The sequence below is a fragment of the Pinus tabuliformis genome, chromosome 1_2, assembly GCF_031772625.1.
Source record: "Pinus tabuliformis cultivar Carrire ecotype Pingquan chromosome 1_2, CPIR1, whole genome shotgun sequence".
Taxonomy (NCBI): Eukaryota; Viridiplantae; Streptophyta; class Pinopsida; order Pinales; family Pinaceae; genus Pinus; species Pinus tabuliformis.
The window spans coordinates 555,538,245-555,561,475 of record NC_142298.1 but is presented as its reverse complement, the minus strand read 5'-3'; the positions used below and the strand labels follow the sequence as shown (position 1 = coordinate 555,561,475).

At 34.7% G+C, this 23,231-nt stretch overlaps 1 protein-coding gene across 1 annotated transcript; it reads right to left on the bottom strand.

Annotated features, from left to right (window-relative positions):
- Positions 1 to 4,682: 4,682 nt before the first annotated feature.
- LOC149206804 (germin-like protein subfamily 1 member 1) lies at positions 4,683 to 5,648 on the bottom strand. Its single transcript, XM_089393799.1, has one exon. The coding sequence runs from the start codon at positions 5,499 to 5,501 to the stop codon at positions 4,821 to 4,823; it is 681 nt and encodes a 226-aa protein (XP_089249925.1). The 5' UTR covers positions 5,502 to 5,648; the 3' UTR covers positions 4,683 to 4,820.
- Positions 5,649 to 23,231: the final 17,583 nt, after the last annotated feature.

Here is a 23,231-nt window from a genome sequence, read left to right as displayed (position 1 = left end):
GAGCTCATGACTGTGAAAAAGAAGATTGAAATTTTAGAGGCAAAGGTACATCAAGAAGACAACCAGATAAAAGAAATCACAAAAGCTAAGGGGAGGATTGAAAGAGAGAACAAGTTGTTAAAAGAACAGGTAAGAAGCCTACAAAACAAAATGGAGAAAGGGCAGCAAGAGCTAATCAACTTAAAGCAAGAAATGGAACAGATAAAAGCAACAAAAAAATCAATTAGAGCCAACGGGAGTAGCGGGCACAATTTAGATGGACAAGTTCTAGTCAGTAATGGTAGACAAGGAAATAAGAGAAAACAAGTTAATGGAGCAAATAAAAGACGCTAAATCTTGGGTCCAGGTGGTAAAAGAACCGACAAGTGAAAAAAAAGGAAATTATAGAAAAAAATCAAGATACAAATGAGAGAGGAAAGGGACATATAAGAAAAGGCAACAAATATCATCATCAATGGTTTGAAAGACTTTGGGGAAAAGGAGAGAACACATATTCTAGCAAGGGGTTTTCTCAAGGTGGAGCTGCATTGAGGAAAATAGGATATGAAAGATTATGGGAATAGGAAGGGATAGACACGTGAGAGTTACTTTGAGATGCATGGAGGACAAGGTGAGAATCTTAAAGAATACAGGGTTTCTTAAGGGCACTCGTATCTACTTAGATGAATAACTAACACTCATCTAACAAGAAGAAAGGAGGAAAGAATAGGAGAAAATAAAGTCAGTGAGAGAGGCGGGAAAATGGGCATGGTTGAAAAACAGGAAAGCCCAAGTCACAGATAGAGTAACACACAAGAAATAGGGATTCGGGGCCCCTCGGGAGTACCTAAACACGGTAAGTTGGAATTGCAAAGGTTATCCATGGAGAAGGGGACCGAGGTTGGGGCCCATAGCTGAGGGTAAAGACATTATTTGTCTTATGGAAACACATGAACACAATGGATGTAGAATTCCAAACTTCAAAGGATACACTAAAATCTTTGTTTGGAACGAAGAAACAAAATCAGGTAAAGGACATGGAGGAATAATAGTCCTAATAAAAGAAACATGGACCAAGATTATAAAATTGGAGAAAGAAGACCCAAATAAACAATTTATATGGCTGAAAATAAAAGAGATGGATACAACAATATGGTTGGATGCTTGTTATTTTGCTCCAAAAAGCTCAAAATTCTACAAAAAAAGGAACCTAGATAGTGAAGACCCATATGCAGCATTGAAAAAATATATTTCAAACTTTAGTACTAAGGGATAAATATTCCTAATTGGTGACGGTAATGCTAGAATAACAAACAATCAATCTATTTAGTTGGGTAGTGAAATGGGAGAGGATAGCAATTCACAATGGCTTAGAGAGAATGAAGAGCACCCTTGGAGGAGGACATCGCAAGATGGGGAAGGGAAGGTTTCTCACTTTGGAGCTGAACTATTAGGCCTGTATAGCCTAAATGACATGGTTATATGTAATGGCATGAAAAATTGGCCAAATTCCAATAGTATTACTTCTAAAACATACAACGGGCAAAGCACAGTAGACTATGTTATATGCTCTCAAAGGTCTATTTCCAAGTTATTGAACTTTAATATTGAGTGCTGCCCTATAGAGCTAGACTTTGATCATTTGCCTCTTCTTAATAAGCTTGGTATAGATACAGAAGATCGAAAGGAGGAACATCCCAATCATTCGCACAAGAAAGTTTCAGAACATGGGAGAATTATCTTAAACCAAGAAAATCAAGAGCTATTTAGGGTTGCTCGTAAAAAATACCTCCAGCTAGCCAAAAATAGCAATAGTAGCTGCAAGGATAATGGAAGAGATAAAAGATATGTTTGTAGTAGTATTTTGAACCCCTTAATACATAAAGCTTTAAAGGTATGTAAGAGATCTAGACCTATGAAGAGGATCGCAAATACCTTCCCAGATAATCCTTGGTATGATAAAGAAATCAAGGATGCGAAAAGATTTCTCAAAGAAAAGTCAGGCAAAGAAAACAAGATTATATATAAACAATTGATAAAATCAAAGAAAGAAAGTTATGTGATTTCAAGAAGGAAGGAATTAATCTCTATGGGAAAACATAATCCCAAAGGTTTCTAGAAGGAACTACAACGAAAGAAAAATCAAATAGAAAACAATATCACATGGGCTCAATGGCTAGATTATGCAAAACCTTTGTATGAGCGAACAAATGAGAAAAGTAAGCCTCCCATAATTGTCTCCTCAACAGAGCTATTTTCAGTTGCTGACATTGAACAAAGTATAAAGAAACTAGCAAATGGAAAGGCGCAAGACATTGAAAGCTTACAAGTGGAATTTTTAAAATGGGGAATGAAGATTCTAGCCCCACACATCAAGGAGATATTTCAAATCAAGATAACTTTCTAGTTGAGTGGACAACCAGTGTTGTTATACCTCTTCACAAAACTGGAGATATCAATAACCCTTCTAACTACCGTACAATTATGATCAACCCTCTTCTTGGAAAAAAAAATGGGAGCATGCTATAGCACAAGATTGGCGAATGGGCAAAAAAAGAAGGAAAAAGAGCAAAGGGACATGCTAGCTTTAGGCCTAAACATTCTACCATTGATCATTGCATCACTCTAAGACACTTCATTGAAAAAGTTTGGGACAACCAAGGTGGGGAAGCATTTTTTTTCTTTGTTGACTTCAAAAAAGCCTTTGATATTATCCCTAGAGATAAACTATGGCACAGAATGGAAGAACTAAAGGTCCTGAAGGAATATGGGGCAGTTGTTCATAAGATTTATGAGAGGGTTAGAGCCAGAATCAGAACAAAGGAAGGCATGTCTGAATGTTTTGACAGTGACATAGGAGTCAAACAGGGATGTCCTCTTTCTCCTGCATTATTTGGTTTATATATTGATAAGCTTGAAGAGTGGATAAACAATACCAAAGGAGAATGCATCTAGCTGGAAAGATATGTTGTGAAACTACTTTTATATGCAGATGACCTTATTTGTATCACTAAATCGGCACTAGGTTTGAGAGAACACTTGAAAGCTTTGGAATTCTTTTGTTAAGAGGTGGGAATGCATGTAAATACCAGAAAAACTAAAGTCATGATTTTTTCTTTGAAAAGAAAGAAACATCAGGGTACTTTTCTCTTTGAGGGTAACCCCTTGGAGGTGATAGATGGGTAAAAATATTTAGGAATTGACTCACTATAGGCTTGGTTGAGAGACATGTAGATCAAAAAGAATCTAGGAAGGGTGGAAAGCTTCTTACCTCCTTCTGAATAGCTGTAGACAAGCAAAACTATGGGATTGGAAGACTAAGAAAACCCTCTTTGGTATATTAGTGGTGTCAATTATCCTCTATGGTTGTGAAATATGGGGGAACAACATGTCAAGCCACAAATAGCGAGAAATAGAAAGAATTCAAAAGCACCTGATCACAAGTAGCCTCAAAGTTAAATCAACGGTCCCATATGATATCGTTTTAGCTGAGGCTGGTATGTTTCCAATTGAGGCGTCAACGATCATTCATCCGTTGAGTTACTTAAAGAAGGTTGAAAATATGGATGAGCATCGGTGGCCCAAATTGGTTGTTGAAGAAGAGCTAAACTGTCGGAAAAAGACACATGAAATAAAACAGAAAGTGATTAGGTAAATGGGACATAAATCTGCATAATTTCCCTCACCCTAAGGAGGAGATAAAAAGGTGGGTGTTAGAAAAATTTAGGACTATCATGTGGACAAAGTAGGTAGGCAAAAAGAAAGCATATTATGTCAAAGAATTTAATCCAATGTGAAAACATGATGACAAAGAGTATTTGAGTTCCTTAATCAAAGGAACAATGGAAATTTTAATTTCTCAGTTGAGGACTAGCTCCCATCATCTAATATGTGACACTAGTAGATGGGCGGTCCCTAAAGAAGAGTGGGAAGAACGAACTTGCATTTTTTGCAACAAAGGGGTGGTAGAAACATAATGGCATTTTATCAAAGAGTGTGCAACGTATGAAGTTATCCGTCATCAGTTTGATAGCAGCCTAAAGGTGAACAATATTAGTGAGCTTTTTGAGGAGACAAGGCTTCACAAAACAGTGAATTTCTTACTCAAGATCCATAACAGCGAAATCAACCTAGAAAAAAATTTGAATATGGATTAAGCGATAGTGGGTGGTCCCTTAGACCACGAGGTCTCATGGACGTCATTAAAAACCATTTCATTTCAACCATTAAGCCCACTCAAACTATACACCTTTTTAATTAATTTATTAGCATTAAATTAAAATTAAAAATATATAATAAGTGTTTTAATTAGAGGGATTTAAACTTGATATAAAAAAATTAGTTAAATATCCAACGAGTTGTCTTTAGTGAGAGTTTTTGGAAGCTTTTCTAGTGGATTTTTCCGGTCTAATTTCTCTAAAATCTCCATGGAATTTATTGAAATCGCAAGTTTGATGGATAAACCTTGCAAGTGTTCTAGGGGTTTTTCAAAGTGTTGAATGCATATATACAGTGAAAAAACCAGTTTAAATAACACAAATCAAGATTTCATCTCAAATTTTTCCACAAGATTCTGGCACTGGAAAATCTAAAAAATCACACTAAAGACAATTTCAATATCCAATGACATTCACAACAAATCCCTCCTCTAAGGATAACTAATAACTAGAGTCGAACATGCATCCAGGTTAATAATCGGTTAATAATCTTGTCAATGTGAAAAGCATGTGAATAGTTTATTTGTAAAAATACTCAATAATATATATGTATATACACATAAGGCAAGACACCGTATATTATGCAGCGATATAAAATTATTTTGATGATGTCGCCTCCCTTTCTTACCCTCCAATCAGATTCTTACGGATTTTCTCCACTTCTTTGCTGCTAATTTGAAAAGCCTTCTCCAGTACAGCGGGTGGGACCTCTGGCTTCGACCCAAAAGCGGCCAGCGACAGGATCTGAGCTCCGGGGCTTTGACTGTTAAGCCCCGAAATGGTGAGAGCAGTGGATTTCCCCACATTGAAGAGAAAGTGCAGTTGAGCCTTGGGGAACACAAACACATCCCCGGCCTTCAAATTCTGAGTGAAGAGCTTGTTCGACGTGTCCACAAATCCAACCTGCACCTTCCCTTTAACGACGAACGTAATCTCTGAGGCTCTGGGATGGATGTGAGGAGGAACCAGCCCTCCTTTGGCGAAGTCGGTGCGAGCTATGGCCATTCCCTGCGTGTTGAATCCCGGCAGGTTTTTGGGAGTGGTGAGCGTGACGTTAAAGCCGAAGGGGTTGGCGCTCGTGTTCCCCGGCACGCCCAGAGCCGATGTCTTGAAGTGGGCCGCCGTCACCGTGCTGGGATTCAGGCACGGAAAGCCGTTGAGAAACAGGGTAGAGGTTGTATCTGCAACGCAGAAATCTTGCAGAGGATTCGGATCTGCGCATGTTGCTCGCATAATTGTAAGCGCAAGAATTAGAACCAGTGGAAGCGCCATCCTACACTTTACAGAAGACATTGCCGTCGCCATTGCTAGAGCAGGGAACGGACTTCTAATAGCAAGAGGACTCCTCAATTGGTATAACAAATGGTTAAAAATGGGTGTATAAATAGAGGTGAGTAGGGAGAGAGGCACACGCAGGGTTGTTGGTTATAAATTGGGAACACGGGAAGGAAGCGTGTGTGAAAGGATGGAGGCTGTTGGAAGGAAGAAGAGGAGTTAAAAAGAAAACAGCGGAAATTCGTGAAACGTCGGCAATTAATCCAAACATGGAATTTGTAGATGAGTCCATCAATTAATAACAGAAAGACTGTCTAGGTTCTTATCGATTTGACCTGATTTACACGGATCTAGAATATGTTAATCGAATCCTTTAATTTCAAGTTGAAGGGAGAAAAGTTGAAGAATGCAAAACTCCACCATATACCCGAACAGTCGGTGAGATGATGTGCACTATATACCTAACGCAAATGATGTGGACCATATACTTCAACTCTCAAAGAAAACATAAATAAATAATGATACGGCCTTGGATGCAAATTTTAGGGAGACTTTGGAACCTACTATTGATTCTTCCTATGTGGTATCCTTTTTTTAACGAGCAAAACAAAAAAAAATGTATTATATTAATAAAATAGATAGTACAATTTTTATAGATTTTCAAGGTGTTTGCAAAAAAGTCTTTTTAGTGGAAATTGCCATATCTCTTATTTTTCCAGAGTAATCCATAAACTAAGATTTTTTAGCCATAATTCAAAAATCAAAAATATCTTTCTCTTTACAAATCCGAAGAGAGATCTTCGATACCAAATAATTGATGTTCCTTGTATTTAAAAAAAAACATACCATCCTATCTCCTAGCTCTAAGAAAAGTTTATGCTGCCTGCATTTGTCATGGCTCCTTGTTCATATGCAGAAAAGAAAAACTTACCAAGTGCCTTATCTATTCCTCTCTTTGATAATAAATTTACAGTCCAGTTCTGCTCCCTGTAAATGTGATCGAAATAGATATGATGATAAGTGCTTACTAGTGTCCTGATGCGCTTCATCCAATTGGTTAATATAGGAGGATTGAAGTTGTTATGTCCTTTGACCTAGTCTATGATTCCCTTTGCATCACCATAGATCTGTATGTGCTCCAATCCCAACCATTTCGTTGTGATCAGTACTCCCCATAGTGCAACGATCTTTGTTTTGTTATTTGTGCCTTGACCCCCTTCCCACCAAAAGTGATAGTATTTACCTGGTTCTATAACTATGTAGGCACCGCACTTACATTTCCTCCTACAACATGCACCATTGAAGAAACCCGCTAGATATGATTGCCAAATGCCTCTTCGTTTGGAAATTTTGGATTTACTATTATTGAAAGATGGTCCATATTCCTTGAAGTATGTAACAGTTTTAATGACATCCTCCCTCACTGTCGGATATTTATTTTCAAATATAAGTGCATTCCTACTGTGCTAGATGGACCAAATAAGATACAAAGGTAGAAATCTGTATCTATCATGAGTTTTGAACCACCTCCTAAAACAACACCTCAATGATGGATAATGTTGTAGTGGAACAATGTCAAAAATGTCCAATACCCCCTCCCAAAGCGCTTTCGCATAAGGGCAGTGCAAAAATAGATGAGCATTATCTTCAACACTATTCTTGCAAGGAGGCAGATCCTCGGGCTAGAGTACCCTCTACGTTGTAGGTTGTTCCAGGTTAATAATCGATCCATGATAGCCAACCACCTCCTAAAACAACACCTCAATGATGGATAATGTTGAAGTGGAACAATGTCAAAAATGTCCAATACCCCCTCCCAAAGCGCTTTCGCATAAGGGCAGTGCAAAAATAGATGAACATTATCTTCAACGCTATTCTTGCAGAGGAGGCAGATCCTCGGGCTAGAGTACCCTCTACGTTGTAGGTTGTTCCAGGTTAATAATCGATCCATGATAGCCAACCAACAGAAACATTTGATTTTATTAGGTATTTTCCCTTTCCATATAACCTGAACCCATGTAGGAAACTGATTCCCCTTCTCTATCCATTGTATTCTGTTGTATATGTCTTTTACCAATGGGTGTCCCTTTTTTAGGCAACCCCCCCATGTCATTTGGTCCTCCTAGTCATTAAGGGAGATACCTGCATTTCTTAGATTAGCAATATATACTTCCCATTCACAAACATACTCCCTAGGCATCTGAATATCCCCAACACGAATCCATGATTGTCAGTCAATATAGTGATCATTATGTAAGAAAAATTGTTTTAGGAAGATAATCTCTTTATCATGAAGGAAATTAAGGATCTGAAAAGATAATGAGTGGTTTCCCACCATACCTTTAATAGCGTCCAATCCAATCTTGATCTTGGATCCATCCCCTACCTCCCAACAAATAAACCCCATCAGCCAGCGTATGTTTTTCATCATACTTTTCCAGATATATGATGAAATAATTTTCCTCTTAGCCCCTCGAGAATTCCATGTAGTGAAAGATTACCCATACATATACTTATATTTGATGACATGGGACCATATTCCAGTGCCTGATGCTACCCTCCACATATTCTTAATGATCAATGCTATGTTGAAGGCAGAAGGATCAATGATACCCCATCCACCTTCCTCAATGGGTCTAGCAATGAGAGACCATTTTACCAAATGAAACTTCCCAGAAAGTAATGTCCCGGCCCAAATAAAATGCCCCATGATGGATTGGATCTTTTTAATAACCTCCCTAGGAAGTAGAAAAAGGTGCATCTAGTATACCGCTATATTTTGTAGTACTACTTTTAACATGATCATTCTACCTCCCATAGTCAACCATCTGTGTTTCCAACAATCTAGCTTCTTGTGGAACCTCTCTACTAACCAATCCCAATCTTTGTTGCAGTAGTTATTAGGCTTCAGGTTGAAACCCAAGTATGTAATACCTTCATCAATATGTCTGATACCAACCCCAAAGAGTAAATTGATGTCCTTAATCACTGTACCTACAATTCCATTATGTATGAGAATAGATTTCGATCCATTCATACATAGTCCCAATGCCTTTCCAAAAGATGTAATGATGTTATGTATAGCAGTAGGTCATCTACGAACATCAAGTGAGTGATGCCAATCTACTTAGATACTCTAACTCTAGAAATTATACCTTGAACTCTAGCATCCACACTTTTCTACTCAAGCTGTCAATAACCATGAGGAACAACATTGGAGATAGAGCACAACCCTACCTCAAACCCCTGTGTGCCGAGAAGAAATGGGAAGGAAGTCCATTTATGATGACAACAAAATTCGTGGTCTTGATGCAAGCCATAATCCAACAAATATTAGGTGAGGACATACCTGCTTTGATCAAAATCAGTTTAAGAAATTCCCAGTCAATGCAATCATATGCCTTGGTCAAATCCACCTTGAGAAGGCAAGACTTAAGATTCCTGGATTTTATGGAGTGCATAATCTCCTAAGTAATACCAATTGCATCTTGAATCTGTCTACCCTCAATAAACCTGAACTATTCCTTAGTAATATGCTTAGTCATAATCGATTTCATCCTCTGAGCTATCAGTTTAGAGATCAATTTATACACAGTGTTGCAGAGGGATATTGGCCTGAAATCTGCAAAATATTGGGGACTTTCCTTCTTAGGAATGAGAGCAATAAATGTGGCATTGATAGCCCCCGGAATAAACCCATTTATCCTAGATTCCTCAGCAGCCACCAGGAGATCTGGAATCATCAGATCAGAGAAATGTATAAAAATTTCTACCCCCCAGCCATCCGGTTTGGGGCTCTTGTCCCTAGCATTATTGTGCATAGTCTCAATCATCTCCTCTTTAATGATGGGACTGCCTAGAATATCTTTATCCTCCACCAAAAAATTCTTTGAAATGTGATAAATAAATGCAACCTGAGAGAGTAAGTCATGGTCTCGGTCCATATAATGGCTCTTGAAATGTGATATAGCCGCATGCTCCAGAGAAGATTGAGAGGATAGGATATTACCTGTAACATCCTAGATATTATGGTATCTATCTCTAGGGTCCTTAACGAATTACAAAATTATTGCCTGCATATATTGTTCTCACATATCTTTCAATATTCGGGGCTTGGGGAGTGCCTCTAAGAGAAACTCTTTGTGACATTTGATTAATTTTCAAAGGCCTGTAGTTGTCCTTATATAGGAAACCATGGTGACCAAGGAGAAATCATGGGAATATTTCTTGAAAATATTCTCGGGATGGAGGGTTTGTGCTAGGAGTGCCACTAGATTCTCTGGCGGTTTGGCTTCAATTTGGAACCATTAGATTATTAATTTTTGCAACCATTGTATGGTCGGGTTTTGCCCGAGGATCCAAGCAGTGGATTCATATTTTAAGCATTTATGCCCCATATTCTTCTAGGTAGGTTTTTTGGGAACATATGGAACATTGTGGTTTGCTAAAAATTTGATCCCTCATTTTGGTCGGCGGCTTAAACTTCACTGTGGTATCGTATGAAATTTGTGTCACCAAATGTAAATTGGCCCTAATGGGAGATGTCTTTAAGGAACTATTTGGGAAACTTTATTTAGTGGAATGGTTGTTCAGAGATTGATGGTATTTTTAAGCGGCTAGATTGTTTCCTTGTACATGACTGTCTTATGGTACAACTCGGTATGTTGCGGTCTTGGGTGTCTCTCTCATGCATGTTAATCATGAACCCATCTTTATCCATTGGAGGGGGGATAGCCACAAGTGTGGTCTACCATTTAAAATTATTTATTCATGGCTAAAGGACATGGAATTTGATAGGTTGGTTCATGATACATGGAAAAAGATGGATGTTATGTTAGGGCCTTCTAATGTTGGATCTAGTATGTCGAAATATTTCCCATTTGAAAAAGGTAGTGAAGATATGGAAGTGGAATAAAAAGAGAAGCAATTTGAAGGAAATTATTGACATTGATAAAATTCTTGAGTTTCTAGATCCAACTAGCCCGGGTTATTTCTCTGAATCACAAAAACAAAGAACTCTTGCTCTTGAAGGGCGCAGGAGGGAGATCCTTGTGCTTTAGGAAGAGGAATGAAAACTAAAAAGTCGTGCAACATGGGTTACAGGACGTGATATGAATACAAAATTCTATCATAATTTTGCTACTAAGAGGAGAAAGGGAGAACTATATTTTGGAACTAAAATATGGAGAGGGAGAAATTATATTTACACAAAATTATCTTCAAAATGAAGTGGTTCGCTTCTTGGAGAATTAGTATTGTACCAGAGAAGGGGTGGATTTTGAGAAACAAATGGAGATTATCCAACTAGACCCAAACATGTTCAACAGGGAGGAAAGTGACTTCATTGTTTGGCAGATCACTTCAGATGAATTATTAGTGGCATTAAAATCCATGGTGAGGAACAAGATCTTGAGACTGGATGGTTGGTCGGTAAAAGTCTTACTTTGTATTTTTTATATCATTGGCTTGAATCTCCTGTTGTTAGCTGAGGAGTCTCAAATTACTTGTTCTATCTTTGGTGCATTGAATGCTACCTTTATAGCACTTATCCTTAAGGTATCCAATGATGCTTCCCTCTCTTAACATAGACTTATTTCACTCTGTAATACTATATATATAGTTATTTCCAAAATCATCGACTCCAGGATCAAGCCAACACTATCAAAATACATCTCTCCTAAACAATTTGGGTTTTTGACAAATCGTCAAATTCAAGATGCGGTGGCTATAACACAAGAATCCCTATACTCGATAAAAGTTAAAAATAAGAATGTGTGCTTATTGAAAATTGACTTGATAAAATATTTTGACTTTGTAGACTAGGACATTTTAAAATTGATATTGCATAAAATTGGTCTTTCAGTGCATGTTGTTGATTGGATAATGGCATGCATCACATCGTTCAATTTTGTTGTTTTAATCAACAGGGTTCCCGCTTGCTCTTTTAAAGCTTCTCGCAGCTTAAGGAAAGGTTGGGCTCTCTCCCCACTCTTGTTCTTATTGGTCATTGACAATATGAGTTAGATGATTTCAAAGGCTTTCTCATGTGGTTTCATTACCAAATGCAAAATTATAGGGAGCACATCCATCACTTGTATTATATTTGTGGATGATGTTCTCATTTTAGGTGAGGTTGCAATACCAGAATGGGGAACTTTTTATCATATTGTTTTTTTCTTTTGATGAGGCTTCTGGTATTTATATAGTAAGTCCAAATCCATTTTCATTGCATTGCTCCATAAATGAATTTGATCATGGAAATAAAATGAATATTTGTTGTCGAAGTGACACAATTGGATTATGGGTTGAATAACCTTGGGTTCATTCTAAAACCAAATGAATTTGGGATCAAAGATTGGATGTGGCTGATTGAAAAAATTGAATGAAAGCTATCCTTACGGTCAAACAAATGGCTCACTTTAGGGGGAGCATTAGAGAAATTTTGAGGTCTAAAATGGGCCTCAAAACAAAAATGTACAACCAAAATAAACTTTATAAGGATTAATGGGATTCAAGATGATGATGCCAACCATGGGGGATGAGTCACAATTTTTGGAGTAAAAAAATAAAAAGATAAAAAAAAAAAAAAAAAAAAACTACTTTTTCAACTTGTCTTTTCAACTTATCTTCTTTCAGTTTTACTCAAATTTCGAGTAGGAGCACTTGTTGTATGCATAATTTAATTCATCATCCTATGAGTACCCATGTTGCATACTTTTGATGGACCCTACTACATGAAAAAACGTGATTGCATTCATGTTTTTTCATGTATTTCTCATTTTTCATGTAGTAGGGTCCATTAAAAATATGCAACATGGGTACTCCTTGGATGAGGAATTAAATTATACATCCATCAAGTGCTCCCATTTGAAATTTGAGTAAAAAAATAGGGAGATAAGTTGAAAATACGAGTAAAAAAAATAGTTTTTTCTTTTTTCGCTCTAAAATTCAATGATGTAATCTAATTTTATTTTATATTTACAATATTATTTTATAATATTCCTAAGAGGCTCATTTTAGACCTCAAATGTTCTCTAATGATTAATTCTAGTCTAGCCAATTTTACAGAGCATCTCGATATTCTAGATGCATCTTTACTTTATGCTTAAATATATCATCAATAGGATTAAATTCATTTATTTCAAATTTTATCTAGGTTGGCTCTGGGAAGGACAAGAAGATTCATCTTGCAAGTGTGGAGGAAAACTATATTTTGAAGGAGGTTGGGGTATAAAAAACACTGAGCTTTTTGGTCGATCAATGTTGATAAAGCGCCTTTGGTGCGCTACAAATGGAACTAGCATATGGTAGGTAATCATGTGGGAAAAAAATTTAAAAAAATAGTCGATCATTGAGTGGACAAAAGGCGGGGTTCGGATCCCATCTGCGATCTCCTACATTCGGAATAGTCTATCTAAAAACAAACATTAGTTGATTGTGAATCTTCGATGAGAGATTGGATGGGGAACATAAGTCGAGATTGGATTGGATCCCATCAAAGGATTCAAATGTGATCATACACAACCTGCTACAACAATTAGGTATATCAACAATCTAGGCATTTATTTTTTAAATCAAATATATGTTTCTAATGTGTCCATTGTTATTGGTCCTTCTTGGTTGCGCTCATGAGAACTTGGTATATGTGATGAGATGGTCTATATTTGGGATTGGTATGCACATATCCTAGCAATGATGTGTATTACCTTGTTTGAAAGTGAAGACATCCTCTTGTGGGATGGAAAAACTATTTCAGGTTAGAACTCGGTGTAGGATGCCTGCAATTATATTTTGTTGACACAATCATCTGGGGTGGTACACTATTGGTTTCATAAGATCTGGACGAGGAATATCCCTCCCAAACTTGTTTTCTTTGGCTACTTGGCATGGAAAAACAATATTTTAATGTGGGAAAATCTATGCAAGAGAGGATTCCTTGGGCTGGAGAGGTGTGCGATGTGCAAAAATGAGCTTGAAGACACGAAACATCTCTTTCTCAATTTTCCAAATGTGATTTCAATTTATAATAGAGTTATGAATATCTTAAAAATGTATGCCCAATTGAACTCCAACTCTATTGAAGATTGTTTAGTTGATTGGATCACGATATACAAGGTATATCACTCTCTTCCATTTTACATCTTCTGGGTAAAACAATGTAAACTTTGAAATGGGAACTATAAACTCAAAACGGGAACTCTGGCCAAAAAACCCCCAAAAAAACATCAAAAACAGTGCTAAAAACGAAAAGTGTGTATATTGGAACGATGGTTTTTTTTTAGGGTCAATTTTGAACATGTTTTAAAAATGGAAGTGAAAGCGAAATTTTCATGCAAAAAACACTTTGAAAACGAAAAAGTGATGATACTGGAACGATGTTTTTTGTTAGGGACAATTTTCAACATTTAAAAAAAATGCTAGTAAAACCGAATTTTTATGTGCCAAACAAAGTTATTTATGAGGAAAAAACACACTAATGTTTTTGGTATAATAACATTTTCTTTCCTAAGTATAAATTCAACATGTTCTCAACCATAACATGCTAGATACAAAAGAAATTGAAATTTTTTCAAGCATAAAATTAAAAAACCATGACATTATGAACAAATTACATGACTAAATGAATTCAAAAGTCATTATTTGTATGTTGAATGAAACATACATTATATCTGTAATTTAATGTTTCATTATAGATATTCTAAACAATAAAAATTATCATAATTAAGACATATAATCCAACAACATAAAAATGACTCATAACTTCTCATTTAACACCATATGGAAATAAAAATTTTTATTTCAAGATACGATGCAAACATCAGTTATATAAACTGTCTTAAACAATTATTCAAAATCACTCATGTTTTCTTGCACACCATCAGAATTCACATCTTCAGATGAGTGACTGGATGTTGACGAAGATGTTCCATATTCTTCTCTTTCATCAACTAGTGCCCCATCAAAGTCCACATGCATGCCCACCATTTCAGGTTTCAAAATTCTTCTAAATCTACGACTGTTTTCAGCAGGCTCCCATCTCAACATTGTTCCTTCTGGTAACAACCTTTTCAGAATCTCTATCGTCTTGAAGCGAAGGGTTCCTCTCTTTGTTAAATTCAAATCATAAACAAGTATGTCAACATCCTCCAATTTTAATATGTTTGTGCAGCGGCGATTTATATTTGTACCCTTTCTTTTTCTCTTTCCGCCATTTTTTTGTCAATTACCATCTCTGTCTTATACACACCATTGAATGGGTGTGTATTTGTGGCATACCAATGTACTTCAACACCTGTAACATCCTCATTTTCTGTAAATACCTTTATAACTTTAGCAACTCAGAATGGATAGCCATTGGGATCTCCATCTGTTAGCACTGCGATCATGCAACCCTCCTTAATATCCTGTACTGAACCCCTGTAAAGGTCTTACATGGCTTCACGTTGTGCCTTCCGGGAATCGCTCGCCACCCCGCGGGGCGGACAAGCTGTCGGGGTAGCGTGGGGGGGCTTCTACCATTTCTCCGGCACATTGATCTCCTTCTTCGTTTTCAATCTACCCCTCAGGGGGGAGGCCGAGGGGTATATTGCAGACAGAGAAGGAGATCAATGTGGGGAGAAATGGTAGAAGTTGTTGCCACAGCCTCCCCCGGTGCCACCTTGGCGACCCACCCGCCTGCGGGGTGGCGGGTTGATTCTCGAATTGCCCGCCTGCGGGGGGCGGGTGATTCGAGAATCGCCCTGCCACCCAGCGGGTGGGCGTGCCGCCGAGGTGGCGCCGGGGGGTGTTACAGTAGGGCGATATGTTAATACTAAGAAAATTTTAATTTTCTTAGTATTAATATTTTTTTAATTTCAATAATCTGATCATACAAATTAAAAATTTATGATATATTTTCGTTGTTGATTTAAGTTAATATGTTTTCGTTATTTACTGATTTATGTGTTTCTTTTTGTCAGGAAAATCGCATTAAAGAAGATTTTTGTGAATCTTTCTGGACCAAAGACTCTTAAAGGTGGATCTTCAAAAAACATTGGTGAATGAACTCCATCTGAGCTCATGGCTACAAATCTTTCAAGTGCCTCAAATGATAAGAAGATGATTTCATACTGGAAGAATTCAAAAGAAGTGAAATTTCCATCAAGAATATGGTATGTGAAAGAAAGAAAAAGCCAAAATGTGAATATATATCTATATATTGATATACCGAATGATAATGGAATTTATGACGTGATGGGAAGAGTCATAGATATGTGTTTGGTACCAGACAATGAAGTTGTTTACATACTTACAAAACCACCCAAGTCACATGAAAGGATTAAATACTGACTATCATACTCATTGTATGACACGAGAGAGGTATCTACAAAGTTGTGTAAACAAATTGTAAATGAGATGAAACAAAATATCGTAAATATTGTTATTTATATTTGTATTTTTCGTTCTTGTAACTGTCTCACTGTATATTTTTAACTTTGTTTTTATTGACATATGATATTTTGTTTGGCAGAATTTTGTTGAAAGTTGTTCAGTTAGGTTGGGAGGCATTCATTTCATAGAGCATGATATTATGAAAGTTGTCAGCAGTTTCTACTCAGTGTCAGAAGAAGATATGGAAAACAAGCAAAATGTAGTAATTGATGATGCTACGAAACTACATCCAAGGGATCAGGAAAAAAAAAAGGCCTCTAGTGGATAAATCTAGCAAGGGTAGACAAGTTACTTTTGAAGATGATGAAGTTGAAACTGACAGTGAAGCATATGTTGCCATTACTAAAGATGACATTGGAATTGAGAAGAGCTGTAAAAGACCAAAAGTAACAATGCCCATGAATAAATCTGTTACAATTAATAATGAGAATGTTATGAAGAAGAAAAGTAAAGTTAAAGATTTTGAAGTAGTCATTACTAGCAGTAAAGAACCTAGTGAAACTTCAAAAGAAAGCAGAGAAATCATTACACCAGGAGCTGATTTAGAGGATGGCATTATCAAAACAAAACAAAATGTCATTCGACAGAATTTGACAAAGAGAAACTTAATTGAGGGTGGTCGTACATTTCAGCTTAATGTCAGACAAACCTATAAGGCAAGTGAAGGACAATGTCAATATCAAGTCAGAAAGCCACATCATCTGCATGTTCACAACTTGAAGACATTGATGAGGTACAATCCATATGCTCATGTGGTTAGTTATGTGCTTCTTGTTGATCCAGTTCAAGTTCCCAACAAAGAAGCATTTGATAAGTCAAAATGTTTTGAATACAATTATTATGTGCTTGGGGGGAACCATTCTGTAGAAGCTGAAAGACAATTGATGGAGGAATATCTCAATAACCCACGTTTTGAAACAATGAAATGTATCATTTATGCTGGTTTATCAGATATAGAAGCAAAATTAGTGGTATAGGATCATAATTCAGATAATGAATATAAGATGTCTATGACTTTCATCCAAAGGGTTAGATTTATTCATAGTGATTTTGAAGAAAAATGTGGTGGGGATAGGATAAATGTTACTGTAGATTTCCAAAAGGAATGTTGTATGGAAATAGGCTATCCAATTGAAGTGAAAACCAATTCAAAAGGTGGAAAAGGCGGCAAATTTAGTGATTTATTCAGAGGTGTTGATAACATTTTCCAGTTAGCATTTAGAACCGGAAATATATGGGAGTTGATTAATGATATTTTTAGCATGTGGGAAAACATTGGCATTAAAAACCAGAAGGTCAAAAAGTCTAAGCCATTGATATGTAGCAGCAGTAAATCAGGTCCTAAAATGAAGCAACTTCCAGAAGATATGACTATCACACCTTGGAGAGCAATGCAAGGAGTGAAAGATGAAAAAATTGTCAAAACAATATTATCTCGTGTGAGGTCAGGGGAATTATCATTGGAGGAAATGTCTGAGGAATTTCAAAAGTAAGTTTGTTGAATTATTTTTATTTATTTCTAGATTATAATTTTCTTTTAAATAAAACATATTGTTCTTGGTAGTATTTGTTACACATATCATTATATTAACTTTTTGTTACTTTATCTACGCAGTCACAAAGTTTACATGAAAATTTAAGAACAAATGGTTAAATTGTTGAATGAAGATAGTTGGGATGGTGTTGTAGGCAACTATCGAGATTCAAGTTCTACATCAATATTAAAAGTTTTTATCTTGCATTTAAAAAGATATCTTGATTTATACATTCATTTTTATTCATTTGTGTACTATTTTTAATTTATAACTTGCACATATGTTTGTTTATTTTATAAAATATAAAGAATGATGATAATGGAGCACCAGATAGTTTCAGAACCTTTATTGAAAAAATAAAGATCGAAAGACTAAGGAAGCAATGTATTAAGAATGTTGAACTTAATCCAACTCTTACTCATTTCATTTGGAATGGGCTAGACACTATTCAATATCAAGTAATACAAGGCGACTATGAAGACATTGCTAAACTCATCCCTAAAAAGGATTATGCCCTAATTATTGCAGATATTCTGCATGGTTTCAATATTCTAAACATTGACTATGATAGTGACCCTTATATTTATCAAGCTCTTAGTAAAGTGGGTGCGGAATTTCTAGAAGTCACATCATCACCATTATGGAGATTTGTGACATTTCATTTAGACACACAATTGGCAATGGTATTGTCGAGCTTCAAGGGGAAAACAAATTCAAGGATGCAACTTACGTGGTAAGACATTTAAAATGTATATTTGATTAATGTTGAAAAATTCATTTATGTACAAGTTAATTGAACTTTTACTATTTCATGTTATAGGCAAAAGTCAAATCTTTTTAACCATGAAGATCAACTATTTATAAATGATTGTGAGTTCATTCATATTGATAGTTGGGCAAAAGATGATAGCTATATGTCTATGATCTTTAATCGGGTAGACGGAAAGAGTTATAGCCAAATACTGACTTATGATGTTGTTGTGAGAAAACTAACATATGAAGACAAAAGAAGCAAAATGAGAGATAGTTAACATTTATCAAAAACCACAATTATTGATTAACTATCTTATAGACATATGTTCAAATGAAGGAGATTGGGTTCTGGATTTAGTTTCTGGTTTCGGTAAGTTTTATTATATGGAATTGAATTTCAATATGTTATTTTTTAATTAATATTTCATTGTACTAATTTGCTTAATTATTTATTTTGTGCTTGATAATTAGGTACAACATTATCATGTTGCCTTTAAAAATGAAGAAATTGCATTGCAACTGAAAAAGATCCAATACAGTGCAATTTCATTCAGCAAAGAATTAATGCTCTTCAATTTCTTTTCAGATGCAATGCAAGAAATTGGGTTGAAGAAAGGGGACTTTAGTGAATCACGTGTGGCAAAAAAGGCAAAGGAACCCCAACCACCATTACACGGAATGTTTGAAAAGACATACATTGGGAGATTCGCAGACATCAAAGATCCATTAGAGGAAAATGAGCAAAATGAAGCAGAAAATATTGTGGAAGAAGACAATGATGAAATTCTAGAAGACGAAGAATTTGGATTGCGTGACATTGTTGATTAAATTTAAGTTATGCTTGGAAATCAAGCTCATTTTTTGTAATTATTAATTAGTTATACTTGTAATGTTTTGACTTTGACATTTTATGAGAAGAATATACACTCAATTAAGGTTGTTATGCGTCAATATTTGTATTATGTGATTTTCGCATTAATTTTTAAGTTAATCATTATTTTTTGAAAAAAATGATTATTATTATTTTTTTGACATGAAATTCATTAAAAAAACTATTATTTAACCATTTTTAGTTAAAATTTTCCTATAAAAATTGTGATTTTGACATGTCATTTCTAGCAAAAAATTATCAAAACGTGTAGTTTTTTAGTTATATTTATGTTAAAAATGGTTATTTTTATGTCAATTGTTAAAAAATATTGTTTTTTAGAAACAATTATTTCATGTGGATTTAAAAATTAATTAACGATGTATAAATATGTACAATATTGAAAATTCAAAATATCGACCTTCTTCTTTAAATATGCAAAACAATAAAATCCTCACTATAAAAAAATTAAAATTAAAATAAAAATAAAAACAAGAAAATATGAAGAAGAAGACCACTTCAAAAATTATGAAATTTACAAAATAATTATTTACATTTCATAGATTAGAAAATTTAAAAAGTAAAAAAAAAGCCTTTTAAAAAAGGGGCCTAGTGTAGAATTACCACTTTATTAAATCAGCATCAAAATCACTACCATTCTAAAACACAATGTACATAAAAAATTTTATAGTGCCAAAAACCATGCTTTAAAAAACATGTGTGTTCTGCATCACCCCTTTTCAAAATCGGTCACTTTTTTGTTATCTCTACAAAATGGGTAACAATATGAGTTCCCGTTTCAAAGTTTACGTTGTTGTAATTTGAAGAAGAAGGAACAAATACATCTTTAAGGATTTTGTTGTGGAGATCCATCATACTTATGGGAATATTGTTGCTTACCTTTCATAAATTGGTCATATTTCCAAAAAGGCTTCTCAAAGAATTTTCAAAAAGGTGGACATTTGGAAAAGACTCTATATTGGTTTCTTTAATGGGGTGGCTCGCAATATGTTTGTGGATGTGGGGTGTACATTGTTATTGAACCAGGTTCATATTTCCATTTCAGTTGGTATTGTGGGGAGGGCACCAATACCCTTGCAGATATTATTGCATTATGGGGGGTAGTGTTTTTTGCTAAATGGTTATCAATTGAGTCTATCAATATCTTTGGAGACTCAACAATGGTAATAGAGTGGACACAAAAATGGTCTTATCTAGAACATTGCATGCACATAAATTGGATGAAGCGCATTAATACGTTGATTGGTAATTTCCAAAGGTTGGCCTTTTCTCACATCTACAAGGAGCAAAATGACGTCACAAATGCATTATCTAAGGATGGTCGCAATAAAAGCTCGGGAGAATCCACTACTTTGAGTTCTCTAATGACTCTCTACTTAGATTGGGGAAGATCTATATCTTATAGTCTCCTTGTTATGCAAGATACATTTTGTATTTTCCTATGCATATACCTAATGATTTCGCTGAATGGGTGACTCAATAAATATTAGGTATAAGGTTTTTTAATGTGTTGCATTTGGTATCCTTATGTGTGAGATTGGACATACTCAATAAGTATAAGGTATAAGATTTTTTAATGTGTTGCATTTTGTATCCTTATGTGTGAGATTGGATATACATAGGTACTTTATCTTGACAATTCAAACCAGGGATAAACACTTTGGAAGTTTTTTAAAGCAATTTTGAACACAAGTGTATTCAACTTCTAGTATGTTAGAGAAATGAAATCTTAACAAGGCATATATATGCTAATGTAAACATCCTTCTATTAATAGAAACCGTGCTTGTCTTTTTCTTATTGAAAAAAAATGGTGCTTCTAGGAGATTAAAGTTTCCAACTAGGGTTGAAGACATACACATGTATAGAAAAAATTATAAAATATGTATTTTTTTCACAGATTGGAATCTCAAAGATTTTATGGAATTTTGGCCTTTTTTTTCTAGCATTGTGTTTGGTTAAAGTTTGTGGAAATGTCTTAAAATTTTAAAGTTGGGTTGTGTATTTTGCACATTTCTATTGTTTCAAGAATTTTTTGATGTAGTGAATTCATTTATATATTAGAAAATGCATTTTAGACAACAAGAAATCATAACCCTCTCATTGGAACAAGCAAAAACATCATAAATAAAATTTTAATGAGAAAATGGTAATGAGATAAGCAGAGACATTTCAACTAGACAATTGAAAAGTAGCTAACACCTGTAAATATAATTAGGCCTATAAACACGTCTATTTTATTTGGAATAAAGCTTCCACAATTTTAATTTAATTATTAGTAATTATATTCCAAAATATTCTTAATAGTATACACAAATCAAATGTTGAAACTTATCTCGACGTTTTGTCTTTTTAATTAAATTCATTAATTCAAAAATAAATATCATATAAACAAATAGTCTATGAAATAGGCTACATTTTTTTGGGCATGTGGTATTAATATGTCATGATATTATAGCAAAGCCTATATACATAGTAAAAATCTCGGTAATAAAATAGAGTAAACCTACAAAAATTAAAAATCTTATTACATATTTTTTTGAAATACATATATATTTAATTTATATATTAATTTTTTATAATTAATAATAGCTATTTTATATTTATTTTTTTATATATTAATTTTTTATAATTAATAATAGCTATTTTATATTTATTTTTTTATAAATTTTATGATTTTTTAATTTAAAAAAATTTATGTATTTTGATACTTATTTTTAATTTGATGTCGATTGTTGAAGAGATCTTAGTTCAAATGGTCCTAATGTGATTGTGGATGTCAAATATAAGGAGGAAGACCTGCTAAGTCTCGAACTGAGACCACAGCTTTTTTTAGGTCCAGTTTGCATGTCATAGTAACACAGAGGATACTGAAAAGTGGGAAACATTGGAAACCTGTTGTTGCTATCGGTGGTTAGGTTTTTTCTTCTGGTGCTGCGTCGCTATAAAGTCAGGCTCTCCATCTCATCCTCTGTCGCACCAACAACAATAATGTGAGGTCAGGTTGTCCATCTTATTCCCTGCTGCATCAACAACAATCATGTGAGCCAGTAGGGAATATCACAAAGTGATCCTCTACCATCACACCTACCCCTTACAGTGATGCAGCGATTGGCAGACTAATAAATGTCATACCAGAAAAATATGAGCGTTGGGAATTGAAGTTGACACAGGACTGGAAGTCCATATCACATCTTATATCATGTCGGAGAAGCCATCAATATCAGAGTTGGAAATTATTTCAAAATGCCTACAACATTTTCCAGTCAAATATTTGGAGATTAGACTTGAAAAAGGTGTGTGTTTCTTTTTAATTACGCCAATTCTGGTGTATGCCTGTATCTCAGTACCTTCCTTTGAAAATAAGTATTCAGGGAAGTAAACTGGAAAGATCCCTCATCCAAGTTGAAATAAATCCTATCTCCAGTTTGATGAAAAATTTACTTTGAAATGGTGTTGCTTGCATTTCTAGTCTCTCAATTTTAAATGAGAGCAACTTCTCAGAAGATTATAAATAGTTAAGGAAAATATCGGGAAAAAAAGATAAAAATCCATGAAGCACAATTAGATAAATAATAAATAAAATGTTTATAAATAACACGTGTATTATATTATTTAATTAAAATAATAAAGATTTATAAATCAATCTTTCATTATTTTCAAAATAATAACTTAAGGATATTGTAGTATATGGTATAATTAAAAGTTGTTTTTATTTTATTAGTCAACGAAGTGTACCATGGATGATTGGTTGTGGGGTAGTAGCTGTGAGAAAGCTCTTGTTCGAGAGATATGGTTAATTTTGCTTTTATGGAAAGTGTATATTTTTAGAGAAGTTGAGATCATTATTTGTTGGTTTTTTTTGGTTAATTTGAAATTAAGTGATTTTTTATTAATAGAAAAAATTATTGCAGTTAATATTAGACTATAGGAATTGATTTCAGAGATCTTGTTTTCAATTAGGTATGACATATTAGACATTTTTTATCAAACACCAGAGGAATTCAAGGGTTTTTCCTTTTTCTCCTATAGACATCTACTCATCCTATAGATTTATCATATATAATAGAGGATAATTGCATATACTTATTTTTCAGAGAAAGATCCATCTCTATTGTCTCCTCAGAGTGTGGGACATCCTTATCACTATCTAA